Raw genomic sequence first — 20932 nt, forward strand, 5'->3', positions numbered from 1 at the left:
TCAAAACACAGCAGAGATTTTATCAGCCCCAAATTCACCCTGCCCCTCAGGAACAGCAGCACTGTCACTGCAGCCACAACACATAAACAACTGTCAAAATGCAGCCTGACCAGGTTTGACTTTTAGCAATAGATCCATTGTTAAATTTACATGTACTGTGAGGGTTGAGGCACCCCAATAAGAATTACAAATCAATCTAATTAAAACAAGCACCAGGCAAGTTTTCCTCTTGGCTTGCGAGGAGTCTCAGACACAGGTGGGATAAAGAAACACTTCCAAATTCTGGCAGAGTTAAGGTGTTTCCTCATCCTTTCATTCAGCTTGTTACAACAACAGAGTGTGCTCAGGGAATCATCTGGCTCGTGTTTAGTCTTGCCCATATTAGGGAAGCAGAGTTAAGTTGCATTCAAAGAAAAAGAAAAAGCAAGTTTGGCCACTGAGCATTAATGAGTGAGGGTGGTGTGTGCTCAGGCAGGGCACTGATTCCAACAGCAGCCCCAGGTCTGAGACAGGCAGGGATCAAACATTTTGAGCAGGCTCAGCACTCCCCTGTCCTGCATCTGCTGGTGGAGCCACAGGATTGACAGGCAAGGAAGAGGCAGAAATGGAAAAGGGGAAGGGGAGGGAGCAGGTGAAGGGTGTGAGTCAGAAAGGCATTTCCACAGGAGGGGCTGATGGAGGCAAGAGGGAGTTACAAAGCACAATATTGAAGTCACCAACAGGCCAGTACTTGGAAACTGAGTTCATTGTGTGGTGAAGACAAATGACTTGATTATATGCCAGGAGATGAATATGCAAATGACCCACTGGCAGAAAGAGCCAGGACACATCACCCACAGGTAAAGCCTCGCTCCCACCGCCAATCCCTACCACAAATCCTCACTCTGAGCCACTCCAAGGAACAATTAACGTGGAACTCTGAGCCCTGGCTGCAGAACCCACCTTGGAAGGGGCTGTTGGACTGCTGGGCCAGCGTGAGGTGCTCCTCGCTGAGCAGGTAGACGGGCTGGTGCTGGCTGATCTCCACGCTCGTGCACACATTGCTGTCCCCGTGCAGGAAGAAGGTGAAGGAGCAGGACAGGTGCTCACTGGGAGAGGAGAGAAGGTACAAGCATTAAGTATCAACTTAAATAGATCAACTTCAAATAAGCGGATGGGTTTGGTTTTGGATTTATTTTAAATCTCCACAGCTGTTTCTGATTGGTGATTGTTTGTAACGAGGTGGCATCCAGGCCCTCCTGTCACAGGTGCACTAAGACAGGGTTTAATATGAGACTTATTTCAAAGCCCAAAAGAATGGCAACAGCTTTGAGAAGTGGGTTTGTTTTGTTATTTAAATTGAATCTTATCTTCAGGTTCCTGCAGCCAATCAAGGCACTGAAAATGAAATCCCATACCTGCACACGAAAGGGAAGATACAATCAATAAAATTAAAAAAAAAAACAACAAAGCTCCAGACATTGTTAATTAAAGTCATTAAAGCAAGTGTCAATGTTTAATACCAGATGCTGTGCTGACAGTGCCTCTCATGGTCCAGAGATTTAGGGGTAAAAAAAGCCAGTACAGCAAAACCCACCCCACCAATAAACATTTCTCCTTCACTCAGCTCTGCATTAAATGCCATTTTCCCCACGCTGGACAGAGTTACTGGTGAGCACCTACAGGAAACCTTCTCCCTCCCAAGGAATTCCCCCTTTTTGCAGCCCTGCTCTTATTGTTGTGTCACCAAAACACAGCTGACCCCCTAAGGACAACTGGCACAACCTTCTACCCATCAATCCAGGGGGTTCTGTGAAATGCATTTTACCAATTGTAATGAGAGGGCAGGAAGAAAGGAAGGCAAAACCCAGCAGGTGCCACAGGAGCAGCACATCTTCACCCCAACTTCCAGCTGAAAAACCCTTTCCCCCTCTTTTTAGAGCAGCTCAAACAGGACAGGCAGAGACCTCACCCAGGAGCTGCTCCAGGATTGCTGGTTTGGATTTCAGCAGCAAAAAGGGCAGATGAGTGAATTATTGACAGCACTGAGTGCTCAGTCCCCCAGAACTCCTGCAGGAATGGCAGGAAAGGCGCTTTCCAAAAGGCAGAGTGGGGATGGAGCTGAGCATCCTGTCGATGATTTTAAGTTCACGTGGCCAGGACACGCCACTCAACTCCTGGATGGAAATCTGATTAAACTTTAATCCTCATGCAAATGGTGGGAAGACTGATTTTTCCAATGGAATTTTATTTTAAAAACCATCTTGGATGGTTGGAGGGGAAAGAGTTGGTGGTGGGTTCTGAGTGACAGACAACGATTCAGCAGCTCAGGGTAAGTGAGGCAAAATTTAAAAATAAAAGCCCATATTCTTTAAATACACTTTAAATGCAATTAAGCTACATCTCCTGTAAACACCCCATTGTTACCCAGATAAAGGTCAGCATAATCTGATGGAATTCAGATAAACCAAGACAAAGAGAGGCATCAGCATGATAACAGGAGCATTTCAATCCATGCCACTGCAAGGAAAACTCAAGGTCACCATGCAGAAGCCAAACCCAAAAAATACAACCCAAAAACCCCCTCAAATTAAAGCCCTTTTGTTCCCCCAGCTCAGCAGGGGGAGAAGTTTCCAATAAAATGACAGAGTAAGGGAAGGAGAGCTGGAAACACTCTGCTCCCATGGTAGGGAGGGCATATATATATATATATATTTATATATCTCCACTATTTCTCCAAGTCTTTCTCCAATCTTCCCAATAATTCACCTCACAGCTAAAAATTCTAATCAACCAGAAAAAAAAAATCCACCTCCTTGTCAGTTTGGGGTAAATAGGCAAATTATCTGTGCAATTCAGCCCAGGACACAGTAACAGAACAGGCTGGTGGTTTCCTGTTCACCCCAGCTCTACTTGCAGACTATTTTGGGTGCCTTAGATCACTGAGAATTTTGTGCAGAGCATCTGAGGACTGAAATGTAAAACAAAAACCACTTTGAAATGTAACTGTGCATGAGGAGAGAGTCAGGGACACCCTCAAGGTGCAGGAACAGCAATAAGATAATTGCTTGTTTTACAGTTAGCTTTGATAACCTCCCCCTCTTTTGTACTCTCACAGTTACCATCATGTATTGTTGCAGGTATTTTAACAGAAAACACCAAAACCACAACTCTCTCTCGAAAAAAAAATCTCTTTTTCTTGTCTGACCCTGGATATGAAGTTGCTCCATTAATATTTCAATATTTGAAGTCCTAATCACAGAACTGAAAGATCAATAATCCCATTTCCACCCCATCTCGGAGTGCAGATGTTATCAAGCATCATCAGAACAAACTGAATTTTCACCTGAACGCACCAGAAGGAGTTCCAGCACTGAAAACAACTTTAAAAGCAAATGAAAAATAAAATAGCACAGAGACACTCCCAGGGAATAATGTCATTTGAAGCAGCATTCAGCCCTCATCGACGCTCCATTAAAATACATTTGTATAAACCCATCTGACTCCCCCTGCTCCCTCTTCCCTCTAATCAGACAAAACCAAGATGTTTTAGGTTCAGAGACAAAGGATTATTATTTTATGGGGGGGATAAAACACCTGAGAAGCTGCTGTGGCAAATCTCAATATAATTTCTATTTCCACCTTGGCAAGCAGAGCTGCAGGGTGGGAGGGGAACCCACACTCCAATTCCCCTGCAGGTGAGGTTGGCACATCCCCATCAGCAAACCTGAAATGTTCTGATCCAGGGGTCATCAGAGCTGCTTTAGTCTCCACTAAAGCCCCAGGTAGGGCTTTAGATGTTCAAAGTGCTCCCCAAACAGGTTGAGTTGGGGCCTCACTAATCCTCTCTCCAACCCCCCCGGCTCAAGGGCCACTCACTGACACCTCTTTTGGTCCCAAAGAAAAGCCCCTGCAGCACATTTATTAGGAAATTAAAAACTAAAAAAAGAAAAAAAGCATCCAGATGTTTGAAGCGAGAGAGAAGATGTTTGTTTGTTTTCTCTAATTCCTATCTCCTGTTTTGCTAGATTGGCTTTGTAAGCTACTCCCAAAGAGCCAAAGCACTGCTGAGCTCACCAAAATATTGACCAAATCGGGGTAAACCACACAACTCCTGCTCCCTGAGGGAGGAACACGCAGGGTGCAAGGAAGGATTTGTGTCCCAGGTCTGCTCCCAGCATCTCCCTGCACCCAAAAAAAGTATCAATCTATCAGGAGTGGCTGCCAACAATTTCAGCTCCCAGGAGCTGCATCCCTGTGCCCAAGGAGAACATCTCTGAAGAGCTGTCCTTCCCCACAGCCCAGACCGTCAATGAATTCACAGGATCAGAACATCTCCCATCTAAAACAGTCAATTCTTCTACAGTGAAGCCTTCTGTAGTAAGTTCTTGGTCTTACAATTCAATCTGTTCTCTTTGGAATAGAAGTGTAAATGGGGAAAAGGTTTAAGGTGCCACAACCCCCCCAAAGCCCTGAGACCCTCCCTGTTCAGTTTTTTGATGGCTGTTTATTCTCTTTTCCCTTCACCCCCCAAACTTCATCCTGACTACAAAGGAGCAGGAAATGAAGTATTCACTTGCTGTAATCAGCAAAATGTAAGTAAAACACCCAAATGAGATTGTTGTATTAACACGGCACCAACAATAATTGCCAGGGAAAATATCTGAGTTTTCGTAAGAAATGAAAGATAAAAAGGAAAAAAAAAAACCCACACATAAGGCAAGCACATAAATTGTTTAATTATAAATATTTCAGAAGGGTTTTTTTGGTTGTTTTTAGTTATTTTGAGGAGGTTGTTCTGCTTTTTAAGCACTGAGGGAAAGAGAGGATGAGAGACTCCTGGTTCTCCATAGGCTGTAAATGTATATATCCCATATATATGACTGTGACAAAGAGATGGAGCAGCAAACACCCTTCCAACATTGCCAGGAACTCCCCATGGAAATACAGCACAAAGCTGGTTGGGATGGGAACACAAAGCAACAGCAAAGGAGCAAAACTTCCAGTTCCAAGCACATCCCTGCTGACTCCTGTCAAAAGGCTCTCCCAGCCCAGCTGGGGATGTTGGGATTTTATTGGGACCAGAGAGTTCAAAATCTGTATTTATTCCATAAGCACACTATGTGCACTAAAACAAACATAAATGCAGCAAGTGACCTGTATTGTAGAATAAGTCTCAGTCACCCTGGACTTCCACATTTTTAAATTAACTTCATCATCAATGAGCTCCACCCCAATAAAGACAAGGTTGAAACAAAAATAAAAATTATTTTTGTACACACCAAAACTCCGAGACACTAAAAAGCAGCAAACTGGTTTTTTCAGAGTGCAGCAAAGAAAACATATATATATATATATATAAATATATATAACACAAAAGGTCTGTATTTCTCCAGATACAATTACAAACAACCCTCCAAAAAGAGTTTGCTCCCGTTCCTGTATTTCAGAACTTAAATGAGCCCAATAAACCTGTCACCTTGTATTTTAGCAGCCTTTAATTGGAGGCTGCAAATCTCCGGGATCTGAAGTCGAGCCTTCCCAGAGAAACATCCCTGTGCTAGAAAGGATTAGGATGCAGCCCAGATTTGGGGAATGGGGAATACTCAGACATCCCTGTGTTCCAAAGCCAGTGTAACAGCTTTCCATGTATTGCTCTTTCCCATCCTGAAACATTTACAAACATCTTGTTAAGCCAGGTTTTTTTTCCCCCCCAAGTTCAAAATGGAAAACGCATTACCAAATTGCCATTTAACAAAATCTCAAGGATCTGGATGGGGTTTGGGTTATTTCATTGTTCAGTGAACAAAAAGAGCAGATTTACTGCTGAAAGCTAAAAACCAAGAGCCGTATCATTTTTTCCTGATGAACCAACTACCAGTGTAATTTAAGCTAAATAAGAGAAAACTGCTTTGTGATGTAAAGTGCTAAATTTGTCTGCTTGTAGTCTCTGTAGCAACCCAATATTCCAAAGAGACAATCATGTGATCAATGCTCTCAGCTCCTGCTGTTTATCCTGCACTGTCCTACTTACAGCAGCTCTCAATTCCAGCTGTCTCCAGTCAAAGGAAAAACATCACCTGCTCTCCTGCCGGGCCACGATGCCAGAACAGCCTCATTAGAGCCGGTGTAAAAAAATGTTGACATTGTTTGATTTAAAGATTAACCCAGGGAGGAAATTTAGACTGCGAAGAGCTGAGCGGCTTCCATAGGAAACATTCCAAGGAAGAGCCACTCGGTTCCAGCTATTGCTGCTGCAAAGTAAAGACCCAGAAATGAAGCCCAAGCCTGGGGCTGCACGGTGCTCTTGTGGTCAGCTCCAGGATGAAGGAATTTTGGAGCTGCAGCACCCAGAAATCTGGTTTGGGATTAATAATAATAATTCCCAGCACCGCTCCAGGGGATCGAGGAGTCCCACGCTCTGCTCCTGAGGGAAGATGAGCAGTGGGAAATGGGGAAAAAAGGCAGCCAAGAGGGGGTTGAGGGAGAAATGTGGGTCAGAAGGACCAAAAGCACAGCACTGCCTTTGTTTGAGGGCAGGGCAGACCAAGCAGCACCAACAGCTGATGCCACCAGGGCTGCCACTTCATCCACACAGACACTTTGGGCAGCAGGACCATCCCCAGGGCACAGCCTAAAAAATAAACCCCACAGCCTAAAAAATAACACCACAGTCCCCACTCAAGACTCACACTCACTGGGGCCACTTCTTCCTCAGGGCAAGATGAGGTAGAGAATAAAAGAAAAAAATCCCAGTATCCAGAACTCTGATAAGCACACCTCGAAATCAAGATAACCACGTGTACAAAGGTTCCTAATAAAGCCAGACTGATACCTGGAATGTTTTCCAGCAGTCATTTCCCATGGAGTTTATACCTGTTGTTTGCATCAGGTAGTTAAAATAGGATTTCCATGGAGAAAAAAAGAAGGGACTGGTGTGCTGGCATTATAAAATCTAAAATCCTGTACCCAGACTAAGGGTAAAAACCTGTGAAACCTGTGCAGCAAGTCACAGTTTGTAGGCTGTGATAAGCTTATCACTTGTGCTTTTCCAAGTGGGTTTGGTGGGGGATTTTGGGGGGTTTTTACTTGTTTTGGGGGTGTGGTGTTTGGTGGGTTTTTTTTTTTCATTTTGTTTTTTTAAGTGAACTTGTCAGACACCAGTTCTGGTTTGCCACCCACTGCAAGTGGTTGTATTATTTCCCAACAACGAGGGAGAAAAGAAAAAGCAACCATCCAAGTAACATAGCACCTTTTAGAATTCTAGATTTGCAGTTGTCTATCAGATCCACCCACAAAATGGGGATTACTCAATTATTTGCTTACTGGTATCTCAATTGTGTTAAAGTTTAGCAAGTTGTAATTATTACCAAAACTGCAAGAGGTGCCCTCCATGTAAACACGGGGTACTTTGTGCTCCATTAGGAGTGTCAGATTTCATCTCCAGCAAGAAATTCTATCTGAACTAGTATTTAATTTGACAAGTTTCCTAATCATATTTATCCCAGGTACACACTGCTAATGAGTGAGAGGAACAGTCTCACCCAGAGAGTTATTGGAGCAGCCAAGCAGATCTGGATGCAGCAGATCAATCTCACACATTTACAGAGGGGACTGTGGAATAAAGCACACACAACCATACTCCTGAAAGTGGCACTAACATCACAACTGGCTGGAAAGGAGAAAGGGGAACGGCATTCCTGCTTGTCAGACTTTAATTTAATGTGCAGTTGTTTAAACCACGTTGAGTCTGTGGGTCTCCCTTGCTTTAAGGCTGTGACAAATACAGGGGCCATTATTCTTTCTCTGGTTGGTTACAACTAAGACCATTAGCAAAACCTTGCCTTTAGTGTTTTATTTTACTGCTGTTGTGCTGAAATCACCAATCTGAAAAGGAGCCCCAGCACCAGCACACACAGACAGAGGGAGTTGGCTGCTCCATCCCTGCCCGATCTATAAACGGGAGGGGAACCAACATACTTGAAAACCTCAGACAGTTTCCTCAGGCTCGGGAATCGTGACTCGTTCTACCAGATCAGATTGCACCAAAGCCCTGAGTGTCTCACTTTGCTCAGTGCTGGTTTGAGACTGGGGAGCAGCAGGGGAGGGAGGGAGGGAAGAGCAGGGCACGGTTGTCCCCTCACGGCACGTGACGGCGCAGTGCAAACAGCTGAGGGCTTCCTGCTCCTACAGCAGCATCTTGAGGAGATCTTGAACTGACCTCACATCATTTCAGAAGTTTATTTGGTTTAGAAGTCACGTCATTAGGCAGCAAACACTTAATAGTAATTCTTAGTTCCCTGGTCAGCTGTTCACGTGCCACAGTGGCATCAGATTGTGAACGTTAGGGACTGTCCTGTGAAAATTAAAATAGCTGATGAAATTGAGGGGATTTTTTTAATATAACTGATACAAGGAGGAAAAAAATAACAGAGCAACAGCCAGGGAGGCAGAGCTGCTGGAGGGTCTGCTATGACAGGCAAACAGCTCCTGGGAATCCCAGCCCTACGGCTGCTGTGCCCACACACACACGGACAGCGCAGCACGACCGACTGCATTGTTGGGAGAGCAGGGAACAGAAAATCTGCCGTTCTGGAAACACATGCTTTCAAAGAGAACCAGGAAAAATCCAGATGGGATCAGCTTCAACTGAAAGAAACAGCTCTATCTGCACATCCTTCAGAGAGACAGGCAGGGACAAAGCTGAGGTCCCACAGCCCCAACAAGTCACCTGCACCACCCAGAGCTCCAAGTGCTCCCTTGGCAGTTCCAAGCCTTTGGGACTAAAGGTTGCCAGCAGGAACAACCAACCTGACTGAAATCTGCAGCTGTAAAACACAGGGAACGAGTCTCTCCAGTGGCTGGCCAAGCCCCAAAGTGCAGGGTTGGATAAACTGTGATCCAAAGCACACTGGTAGCAAACTTCACATCGCCAGGACACTGCAGGCCTTCAGATTGCACAGGAACTCCTTCCCAGGGCTTCTGGATGTTGATGCAAACAACAGCCCCAAAGACAGCAGAGCAGAGAATATGGGATCAAAGGCACAACCAGAGCTCCAAAAACTGCTGTGTGCATCCCCAGCCCTGCACACAGGGGTGGCTCTGGGGAGGGGCTGCTGGGAGTTGAGTTTGGGTTTTAATTCAGTCAGCCACATCTACAACAAAATAGATACATTTCTTATAGGGCTGGCTGATGAAATGGAGCCTAAGGAATGCAAACTGTGTAAAAGCTGTATTCAGGTGTAGGTTTTGTTAGGCCTAGAGCAGGTAAGGAACACATCAACACCCCAGGTGCAGCAGTCAGGGCATTTTCCAGGCCGGCTGCAAGGCCCTTTATGTTGAGTTTGCTGCAGTGTCACAGTTGACTTTTGATAAGAGAGAAATGTTCCTTTGGACTAGAACAGCGTTCCAATTTACACAAGAAACCAAAATCCACTCCAACCATCCCTCTTGCCATCTCCTCCTCCCTCAGAGAGCGACAAACTGTGGAGCTCCAGCGGTGGCATCGCCAAGCACCCACTGCAAGATCTGGGTTTGTCCCCCGGGGCCCAACTCTCCAGCTCATCCCAATCCCAGATATTCCTAGAAGGGAGGAGCTCAGTGTACCACTGTGCTGCCATCTATTAAACCACTGCCCTCCCTTCATTTCCCACTGCCCTCCCTTCATTTCCCACAGCCAGTGCTCAGAGCACAAGTGGCCCCGAGCTCTCTGCTAGGAAATACTGGAATTTCCCCCCCTGAAATCTCCTACACAGACCTGTCCAACCTTTTTACAGATTCTTCCAGTAGTTCTGGGCTACACCTGCTGCAGGTGGGTGGGTAAAAGCACACATCTCCTCATTTTCAGCAAGCAGGTTGACCTCCTGCCCTTCCTTAGAAAATTATCGGTCTCCAAATTAAACAAACGCCGCTATTTTATTTTTAAAGCTTTCAGCAGCTTTGGTGGAGTTACAGTGAGAGATGCCACAACACAACTAATGCTTGTTTCAAATGGCAATTTGGTAAACCAGCTCCTCAAAGGAGGAAAGCCCAGACTGTGGCAAGGCAATATTGGCTGAAATGGTTAAAAGTAAACTCTTTATTATTGATTTATAGCAACAACACACAGAAAAAATGGATGGACAAGGACACCCCAGAGAGGAAACATTTGCCCTGACCAGGGTGGAGAAAGAGATGCTTCGAACTAAAGGATAAGTTAATACATAAATTAAAAGCAGCAGTTCACAACTACTAATAGAAACTCACACAAACATGTGCTTCTGCTTCTTTCGCTCCAAAACAGCTCCTAAATTTCTTTCAAGTTTAAATTTACTGCAGAAGATGCCAACAATGGCCAACTCCACACCCAAAAAAGCAAAGCCACTGATCTCCAAATTTCCTGCATGCAAGATTTAACACATACACAGACACACACACACACACAAAAGCCACACAAAACCCCCCCATCATCTAAGCTTTAAATTACTTTGGATTTTCAAAGCTGATTTGGGAACAGCGATTAAACTTGTTCCAGCTAACCTAGTTTTTATTCATTTCATTATTTATTGCTAGGCAACATAGACCGTGTCAAACCACGTTAGAGCCAGGAGGAGAAGCCCTTCCAATTTGGAGCAGGAATTCTCTCCTTGCCCTGCTCCCCTCAGTGTGGAGGCCACGTGGATGGATCCTTTTAACACCAGTGCTCCCAAACACCACCTTCCCTCTGACCAGGAGCTGACATCCCAAACTCTCAGCATCTCCCAGAAGATGCAGATTACCCACAGCTCACGTGGTACCTGCAAAGAGCTCTCTACCACGAGTTTAGTGTTGGCAGGCAGAATTAGCCCCAGCTACTGGCAAGCATCTCTTCAGACAGGGATCTTTTTTTAGCTTTCTGGAAGGCTCTACCTCCTTTTCCACCTTATCCAATCTTATCCATGGTCACCAGCACAGAACAGATTGCCTGCTACACCCAGCATTATGTCCTTTGTCATAAGAAAGACCTGAAGGACTCCAAAAAGGCAGAAAAAATGAGGAAGGGCATTGAGATCCAGGCTCAGTAACAAGTCACAGAAACCTCTTGATTAAACCTTTCTTCCAGCACGAAGCTTGAGCCAACCCCTAATAAAGCAAACTAAAACACCCTGATAAAAGCCAAATAAAACAAATAAACCCCCCAATAAAGCCAAACAAGACACCCCTACCTCTTGTTTATGGGTTTCTCATCTTTCTCATAAGGCTTCACGAACCACTTGCCGATGCGCACGAAGTTCCTGTTCATCAGACACCTCTCCAGCAGGTTGTGAACGGCCTTGAAGAGCAGAGTGCGGCACTCGTAGGAGAGCCCGTTCTCCCAGACACCATCTTCCTCTTCTGCAAGGCCAAGAAAAGACACAAGTCAGCATCAAATTCCCTCCCAGCACCTCGTGCAGGTGTCACAAGATCCTTCCAGGATGTTCATGGTGTTAACAGGGGACCAAAAACCACCCTGTGATGTTCAGAACCTTCCACAGTTCGGCCTCGAAGAAATCTGTGCTGGCTCTGCAAGGTCTGGGGAGTCTGGGTGAGTTACCCTGCACAGTTAGTTGGTAATTATGCTTAAAAATTAATTTCTCAAAGCCAAACTATTAATATCTCCTGGTGTCTTTGAGCAGCATTGGCTGAGGAAAGCCAGGCACGAGTGGCATTTGATAACTGGCCCTCCATGTTCAACTTGTTGGAAATAATGAAAAAGAAATACTCAGATTCAGAAAATTGGTAAGAGCAATCTGAATAGCCCCAGAAGACTCCAAAGTGCAATTTTTCTTCTTACTTTAACCCCAAAAATGAAGGTATTTAAGCAGGTGAGTTCTGCCTTCTGATGTATATGTAGAGGAGAAGATAAAAACCAGCGAGCAGCAAGACAAAGCCCAGCTGCTCCTGCTGGGATTCTGGAGTGAAACACTGACATCTTGTGTGTCCCACAAATCATGGAATCCAACTTACACAAGCCAGCTTCATTTGCCAGATTGAAAAGCAAGATTCATCATTACAAGGAACTGCAACCTCTTGCACCCCCAGCTCCTCAGCAGGGTCTGAACACGGTTGAAGGGCCCTCAAAGCACATGCCCTGGCCCAGAGAGCTGCCCTGACGCCACAATTCCATCCCACAGGTAAAATCAGGGGCATCTGCAGGTTCCTGAGGTGCCTCTCTGTGTACCTGTGACACCATTGACTCCCAGCAGCTCTAACAAGGAGGATAACACAACAAAACTGGAGATCTCGCCCTTAAATCCCTGCCAGTCTGGTCTTATCTTTGCAGCTGTGACTCCTCCTATCTCCTGTTTTCCATCTATCCCCAAGGATCTGCTGCTGCTCTCCTTGGACTAACCCAGAGTGGCTCCTGCAGTGCCAGTGCTTTCACACCCCAGGGGCAGCAGGGACCAGGAGTGTGTGTGACACAGACCAGGAGATGCATCTGCACCTCAGTCCCTGGGCAGCCGTGGAGTGGCTGAGGTTGGAGGGGACCTGTGGAGGTCCCTGCTGTGACCTCCAGGCAGAGTTCACCCCCAGACCAGCTCATCCTCCCATTCCCTGTCCCTCCTGCCTTCCCTGCCACTCCAGGAGCTGGAGTTCAGCTTGGGTTCAGCACAGCAAGGATTGGGATTCCAAGAGCTTTCCATGGTTTGCCCCATGGTCAGGAATCCTCAGCACACACAGCCAAGCCCCTGCTTTTGAAATCCCCCTTGGAAAGAAGCCCCTTCACCTTTCTCTGCAAGCCACTTACAAGCTTAAAAGGTTGCAATAGTATTAACTAAAGTCTCAATATCGTTAAATTAGAGACCATCTAGAAAGCCAGACACCTAAGAGTTTTATTTAGGAAATAACCCTGCATATTAGCACAATAAACAATATTTAAGAGAGGGATGAGAGAGAAGGGAATTTCAAGACGGTTTTGGCCGTGTTTGTGTGTTCCTGATTCCACACAAGTCCGTTCCCACTCAAGACCAGTACTGTGAGTAAAAGAAAATTACCCCAAGTAGCCTTTTCTGAGGGACAGAGAAAGAGTAAATAGACCTGCCTCACCATTTACAGAAGAGGAGCTGTGCACCATTACAGATGAATCACTACATGGAATGATTTTCTGGTAAAGACAAGGCAAAACAAGGAGGAGCATTTCCCACAGCCCCACCACTCCCTCCCAGAGCCGGAGCTCAGCAAAGACCTGGGGTGTGAGAACTGCAAAGCTCCAAGATAATCCAGGAGCTCAGGACAGAAACAGGGTCCAAGACACTGGAAGCAAAGAGCAAGGGCAGCCCAAAGTCCAAGGGTGTGCAGTGTCTGTGCCAAGAGCAGAGGTCGTGCCCAGCTCTGGGGGGTGCCCTGGGCAGCTCTGCGGGGCCAGCCTGAGGAGCTGAGCAGAGCAAACATTAACTCCAGAGCTCAGGGGGTTGGACTTTACCTGCACAATCAACTGCACGCCATTTCAAAGGTTAAATGCCTGCTTTGGATGTGGCTCCCGTGGTCTGACACAGCCACTGGAAGCACAGCCATGGCCTGCTGGAAGAGGGAGTGCAAAGAGCCATTTCCAGCCCCGTGCCCCATTTTGGCTTGGCCCAACCAAAGCAAACCATTGACATTTGGTGTGTCAATGAGGGGAGGTGCTGGCAGTGCAGAGCCTGGGATGTCACACTGCTCTCCTCTCCTGAGGCCACCACAACGTGCCAGGTGTCCCTCAGCAGGCCCAGCTGTGCTGACACCCCACATGGACAACTCCCCTCAGGGTGCTGCTCTTCCCAGCTCTCCCACCTGGCTGTTCCTGCTGCAGAGGAGCTCCCAGGGGAGGGAACACTGGCTGGGGAAAGCAGAAGGATTGGATGGGAATGACAACTCAACCCAGCATTCCCAAAGCCTGCTCAGGGGGAAGGGTTGGTCCCCAAAAACCACCTGCACACTGGTACAGGAAGGGAAGGTGAAATCAGCTGCCAGTTAAAGATGCCAGCATTCAGGACATTATTCAAATTCATGCAGAAAAAGAGCAGTAAGTGTGCTCTGTCTTCTTGAAGTCTATTTAGTCGTTCCCCTCCCCCATTTTTACAGTGGTGGATGGCAGGAGAGGAACATGACATCTGCTCACACCTGCCAACTATTTTTCTTCTCAATTCAAATTCTTATTTTTCAACATGAGAAAACCCCTCCCACCACCAGCCACTCATTAAAGGAGGGGAAGAGGCACCCTTGTCCTCCAATCTTCCTTAAACAATAACTGCAAATGTTCAATCTGCCGGGGACAACAAACCAGAATGAGGTGCTGACTCATTTTCAGAAGGTGTGAAGCCACAATTTCACTTTGGACAAGCGTTATCCACAGAGGTGCTCTGGCAGCCTGGAGGTTATGAGTGGTTTATTTTTTGGGTAGTTCTCTCAGCTGGCCAAACCATTCAACCCCTCTGCAAGGTGTCAATCCATCAAACAGTTCACACCAGGTCCCACCACAACGATTTGCACTCCCTCTCTCTCCACACCAAGCATCAGGCAGAGAGGTTTCCTTAAATGAAGCTCAAAATGATCAGGGAACGAAGAATAAATGCAAACAGTGGCCAGGAAAAAGCAATTTTTACACTAGACATAAATAAACTTTCTCAGCCAACACCCAATTTTATTGAGAGAGTTGGAGGCCACTTGCCTTCAGTACTTTTATGTTCTGCTTTATATTCTTCCTGGAGTTCACCTGCAACAGTAAAGCTCATTTTTCCTGATTATGCCCTTCTGTCTGTGTGGTGCTCTTGGAGAATATAAAACCCTTGCAATTTATAGGGAATTCGGAAAAAGCAGTACCTTTAAACCTATTAATTTCATTCAAGGGAGCTTTTTAAACCCTGTTTGTTACTCACAGCCCTTCAGCCAAATATATTAATGAAGGATTTCTCAGAAATAGCATATAATGACAAATCTGCACTGCCCTGGATAAATACACAGACTTGAAAATGCAATTTTTAAGAAGACATTTGAGAACGTGGATTTTGCCCCTTCTTCCTTTCTGCCATCATATGACACTGTGCCACTCCTAAAAACACACTGATAGAAACCTGATTTATACAATCAAACCTCCTTTGTGAGCCTCAGCTTACAAGGGAAGTGAATAAGCCAAGTGGTGTGAAATTGCTGCTCTGTACAACACTGTAGCAATAGGAGGGAAACACTTGGAGTAAAAGTTTCCTATTTAAAAAAATAAATTATATTTAAATCCTCAGATAGTTTAAATTAAATTCTCAAAGCAAGAGCTGCCCAGTTAAGCCACTGAAATATTACTTGGAGGGTCTATATCCCTTGTGAAACGAGGGAGGAGCAACAGATTTTGCAGGGAAAAAGGAAATCAATACAATTTCCAAAGACCAATTGGAGAATCTAAGGAAGACAATTTAAGTTTGTTCCCAGCAGAGTTGTGTGTGTTGCCCACAGTCACTGAAAAGTCTGGATACAGGACTCTGGATATCCAAACTGGAGAGAAAATGTCATCACCTGAGAAGGAATCACTGCCCAAACTGCCCCAGTGAAAATATCCAGCAGCATCACAGGTTACTTTCTGTGGGGCTCCCCCTTTCCCTGCATCACACACAGAGGGTTTTCCAGCAGAACATTATTTAAATATTCCAGCAGAATATTGAAATGCTGCAAATCTCAGCGTGTGACCTTTCTGTGGCTGGGCACACACAGAGGGATAAGATGAGAACAAGGAGTTGTTACAACAACATTTTGTAAGGATAACAAGGTACCTGCTCTCCCTCACTGTCTGTGGGGTGTGAGCTGGGCTGGGCTGAGAAACTTCCCAAATAAATGATCCACTGTCCTCCATGCTGTCAGAGTAATCTCACCTGCAGGTGCATCTACACTGTTCAATCTCTCATTATTATCATTTCCACAGGCACGTTGTGTATGTGACATTGTACCTAAACAACGTGACACGACGCCAGATCCTCATTTACCAACACAAAGTACTTGTCACCTCTCTCCACAGGGATTTCACAGGCATTGGTGGTCAGGAAAACCAGGAAAAAGGTTCCATCCCTGTCACCTTCACCCCAAGGCCCAGAAGTTTGCTAAAGCTGCTGTGGGAAGTGATTTTTGCACAATGCTCCTCTGCACTTCTCCTGAAGTGGCTCCATCTCTGACATGGAGGACTGAGGAAATGCTGAAGCATCAATGCACCAGCAGCAGGAGCACTGGGAATGCCTCTCCTGGCAGCCACAGGACACACAGATCCTTCCCACACAGCTCTCAGGTGCAGGATGCTTTGAGAGGCATCCTCTTTTTTCTTTTTTGGTTTGTTTTTTTTTTTTTTTTTTAGGAGTTCAGTGTTCTCGGGGAGCAATTGTTATTTTAAAAGAGCTCCACTGGCTGAACAGTTTTCCAGTTGGAAACCCTACAGGGTTTGTGCAGCCCCTGGGAATGATAACTGGAGCCACTCGGTGCTGCCATCAGCACAGTCCAGCCCCTCACACATTGTTGGAGACAGGATCTGATCTACAATGCACAGGTGTCAAGAACAACACAACACATTCATCTTTGCTGCCAGGACTGGTGCTGTTTGCACCACACACAAGCACCAGGATTGCCCCCAAGCTCTCCCAAAACCAGAATATTTGGACACATTCACCCCCCCCTCCCCAAACGTGAGGAAGAGCATTCAGCAAACAACAAAAAAAAGCTGATTATCTTGATATATGACAGGCACAAAGCAGAACTCTTTAATTTTTTAAAGTAAATTAACCCAATTTAACAGACAGCAGAAGGAAAAAGATGCATCTTGCAGCTCCCCATTTAACAGCTGCAACGTGAAGGTCAAAGCCATCGAGCAGCATTCCCCTGTCCAAGCATTAATCAGATTGTAACCATTTCCTTGGGACCCGTGGCTGGTACATAATTCATACCCAACTGTTCTCAGCTTTGAAATCATCCACTGCCAATTTAAAGAATAAAACTCCAAGTGTGGAGGTAGCCACTCAAAAACCAGAGAGGAGCTCTCCGATAAAATAACTGCTGATCAGAGCAGCCAGAGCCCGGTGCCTCCTGAAATTGGAAGAGATGTCCTACTTTAAGGTTTGAGTTGCAAGAATTACTATAATCAAGCCTCACTGTCACAACAAAAACATAACCTTTGAGGTTGTTAGAGGATAAAATAACATTTCACCAACTTCTGCCTGCCTCTAGCTATGCTGGGGTGGAAAGAGGCTCCTGGTTTTTTGGTGGTTTTTTTTTTACAGTAAGTGGGTTCCTAGGGAAGGAAAAGAGAAATAAATGATGGAGTGAAGTCAATACTCCTGATCAATCAGCAGCTCTGAACAAGCCTCCTTTTGACATGCCCCCAGGCACCAGCAATCCCTGACCATCAACGAAACACTTATCCAGGGCCTGGTAGAGCTCTGGCAGAGCCAGGAGCTGCATCCAAAGTGTCTCCAGGGCAAGGAATGAACTTCTGGAATGTACAGCTGAGGAGACACAGATCATTTATGTTTTTGATCTGATATGCACAGGTGTACATCCACACAAGTGTACACTCCCTGCTGCAGTGATCCTGGGAGGGGGACAAAAGGGTTTCTGATATTTTTAAGCCCCTCAGGGCTGATAATTAAGATGAGCCACAGTCATCGTTCACCCAAACTTCAAGTCACCAAAAAAAGCCAGAAACTGTCAAAACACCAACCTGTCCAGGCAGAGTTTTGTACCACAAGGAGCCAGAATGAAGAGCTGTGAGCAGCTCTGGCAGGTTTCTAACCAGTGCTCCTGCTTCCCCAGGAGCAGTCTGTCCATGGACATGGAGGGACAGGCTGCTCCAGCCCCCTCTTCCTTCAGGACAACCCTTCCCCACGTCCAGCAGAAAAGTTGTGACCCAGGTAGCACCTCAACCTTCAGCAGCAAACCATTTCCAATCAGTTTGGCGGGTAAGAAGCCTCTGCTAAGAAGCCATTCATCATTCCCGTTGAAAACCTTACAAGCCATCACTGGCAGTGGGAATTAGCAGGAGGAATTGTCCACCACGGAAAAAATCCATTAGGCTGTGACAAAGGTCAGATAACATTGTTTGGGCCCAGCCATAATTCTCTCTTACAGCAGATTCACATTCAGATTTGGTGTAACAGGAAGGAGAAGAAGTGCAGGTGAGGGCACCCCTCAGCCTGCTCCTCTGCAGGTTGGCTGAGGAGCATCTGCATCAACTGCTGGGCAGGGGAGCCAAGCACACCAACAGATTAGAATGGCTCCTTTTATTTAGAAGAAGACAAACCCAAGCCTGAAAAACCTGAGATGTCAGACACAGCCACACACAGCCTGAGGTCACAGTGCCACGAGTGAGGAGCTTTATGGAGAGGACATGTGGAATGGCTCTGGGGAAGCACAGACAGCCACAGGTGACCTGAACAAAGACAAGCCCCAAAGACGTGGCTGGGAGAGTCTAATCCTCTCCTATCTCTCCCTTATGCCCTCAGAGAGGTTCAGAGTTGGTAAATCCCTGGGATGATACCTGCTTATCTACCTGTGCACCAGGGTAATTCTGTGTGAGCACAAACACCTGCACACTGGACACTCCACTGCTGCTTTCAGGAGGTCCCTCTGTGCTCCACGTTCAAGGGAATGCCAAGAAAGTCGCTCAGAACAAACCATTTTAGTTATTCAGCTTAGGCAGTGCAGAACTGCGCTTTCCAAGTGGCTTAACTTCCCCCTCAGAACACAATGTAACGTGTTCACCTCCAGTTTAATCCCACCAAATTCCCACAGCCACTTTCACACCACTGTTGGTGTTGGCTCAGGGCAGGCCCAGGCTCAAACCAGCACTCAGCCCAAGTCACAGCTCAGTCACACAAAGGATGTTCCCTGCAGGTCAAAACCGAGGTTATTTATAGGGCAAAATAAGGAAGCCTTAAAAAGCACCAAAACACCAAGCAAAAGCACGGTGTAAGTGCCATTTGAGATGCAAAGTTTGTAGTTCCAGGACAGGCAGGAATAAGAGCAACATCCCAAGCTTTTGAAGTCAGTCGCTCAAAGAAATAAACACGGTTTTAGTGCGTCAATTGTTTAACACACACTCTCGTTTCTGTATGAAAATTCCATGCGTTACTAAATTGTTTCAAGTCAACTTCCTCAGTGGCACTTTAAACTCCTGTTTGTTCTCCAAGCTTATCCACACACAACAGGCAGCATTAACAACTTCTGGTTACCAGGTCACCAAACCTTGGGCTCATTTTACACTTCAGTAATCTGAATACTGTACATTATTTGAAAGGAAATTGGAGGGATGTGTTTAGTTGCTTTTTTTTTTTTCCCCCCCTCCTGGAATTAGTTTAGGTCTCACCTTTAGACTCCCACAATTTAAATATCAACCTCGTCACCTTGCTGATAAAGCAGCTGGGAACCATCTACGTGGGGAATTGAGCTCAACAAGCAAACATTTCCAAACCAAGGTGCCAGATTTGAAGTACGGAGTTATTGAGAAATACAAATATTGCCAGGCTTTCAGAAGGCTGGGGTGGAAAGCAGGTCCAGAGCACTGGCAGAGGGGCAGAGAGGAATCATAAAAACCCCAGGTTTTAAGAGATTTTTTTTTTTTGCACCAAAACAGCTGGTGAGTTCCAGGTGCCTCCTCCTGAGGGCTCCTCACCCATGGTTTGACTTCCAACCAAAGCAACTCCAAACAGCTCAGGAGTTGCCCAGATCTCTACAACTCTTATTACATCCCGAAAAAACAAAGGGGCTTTACTGTTTGAAACTGGAAATTCTAATTGCCCAACAAAAGGGATCTTATCAAAACATGTTTGAGACATCACTTGTGAATCACAGGCACAGCTTTCAGCACAGCTTTCTGGGGAAGGAGCTGCCAAAATCCATAGGCTTGCGGTTTGGTTTTTTGTTGTTTTTTTTTTTTCCAAGGAAACAAGTAGGGAGCAAAAACCTGTTTCTTGGGAACCCAGCAGTGACCTAAACTCACAGGAGGTGGAATAATTTGGTGGGGGTTTCTTGGGAATCCAGCAGTGATCTAAACCCACAGGAGGTGGAATAATTTGGTAGGGGTTTCTTGAGAATCCAGCAGTGATCTAAACCCACAGGAGGTGTTTGGGTACTGCTGGAATCATTTGGTGGGGGTTTCTGGAAAATCCAGGAGTCTAAAGCCACCTAAACCCACGGGAGGTGGAATAATTCAGTGGGGGTTTCTTGAGAATCCAGCAGTGATCTAAACCCACAGGAGGTGTTTGGGTACTGTTGGAATAATCTGGGGAGGGCTTCTGGAAATTCCAGCAGTCCAAAGCCACCTAAAGCCACGGGAGGTGTTTGGGCACTGCTGGAATCACCTGGGGAGGGTCGCAGCAGTAAATTTATCTTCACAGCCAACATTTCTTCTCCGGTACAGATGCTCTCAGGGCCGGCAGCCCTGAGCACCACAATCCTTTCCCTGACCAAAGGGTCCTTTTTTCACTGGCCAAATGAGCGTCCTCCTCCTACCTGAGAGGTCATGATGGATCAGGTCAGCGAAGTTGGGGTCGTCCCCCCACCAGAAGATCCAGAGCTCGCGGCGCCCCGGCCGCTGGTCCCGGCGCCACACGCTGAGCACGTCGGCCTTGAGGCAGCGGCTGAAGCTGCTCAGGATGGGATCCTCTTCCGTCACCGGGAAGAGAATGGGGGCAGACGTCGGGCCCTGCCACACGTAGCGCTTCCATTTAATCCCGGTGAGATCGGCCTGAGGGAAGGGGAGCAGAAACACGTCACACATCCAGGCAGGTACCCCCCACACAAACTGCCAGGTGAGGGGAGAGGGGAAGGGTTGATGGCACAGAACTGAGCGGAAATGGGGTTGCCTTGTGAAGGGGAAATGACCAGGAATCCTGGTTTAAAGGCTCTTGGAATAACTGCAGTAAAGCGAGGGCTGATCGTTTTCACTACACAGAGAAAAGGCAGATTTGATTTAAAGTCAGAGAGTGAAAAATGTAAATTATTCACAGGCTGC

At 46.2% G+C, this 20932-nt stretch overlaps 1 protein-coding gene across 1 annotated transcript in view; it reads right to left on the bottom strand.

The window, feature by feature from the left end:
* MED13 (mediator complex subunit 13) overlaps positions 1-20932 on the bottom strand; it is a 48740-nt gene that overhangs the window by 24800 nt on the left and 3008 nt on the right. Inside the window, 3 exon segments of the mRNA XM_050321581.1 lie at positions 943-1088; positions 11163-11331; positions 20431-20665. Coding sequence (XP_050177538.1) covers positions 943-1088; positions 11163-11331; positions 20431-20665 — 550 coding nt within the window.

Source organism: Myiozetetes cayanensis, unplaced genomic scaffold (genome assembly GCF_022539395.1).
Source record: "Myiozetetes cayanensis isolate MyiCay16 unplaced genomic scaffold, myiCay2020 scf27, whole genome shotgun sequence".
Lineage (NCBI taxonomy): Eukaryota > Metazoa > Chordata > Aves > Passeriformes > Tyrannidae > Myiozetetes > Myiozetetes cayanensis.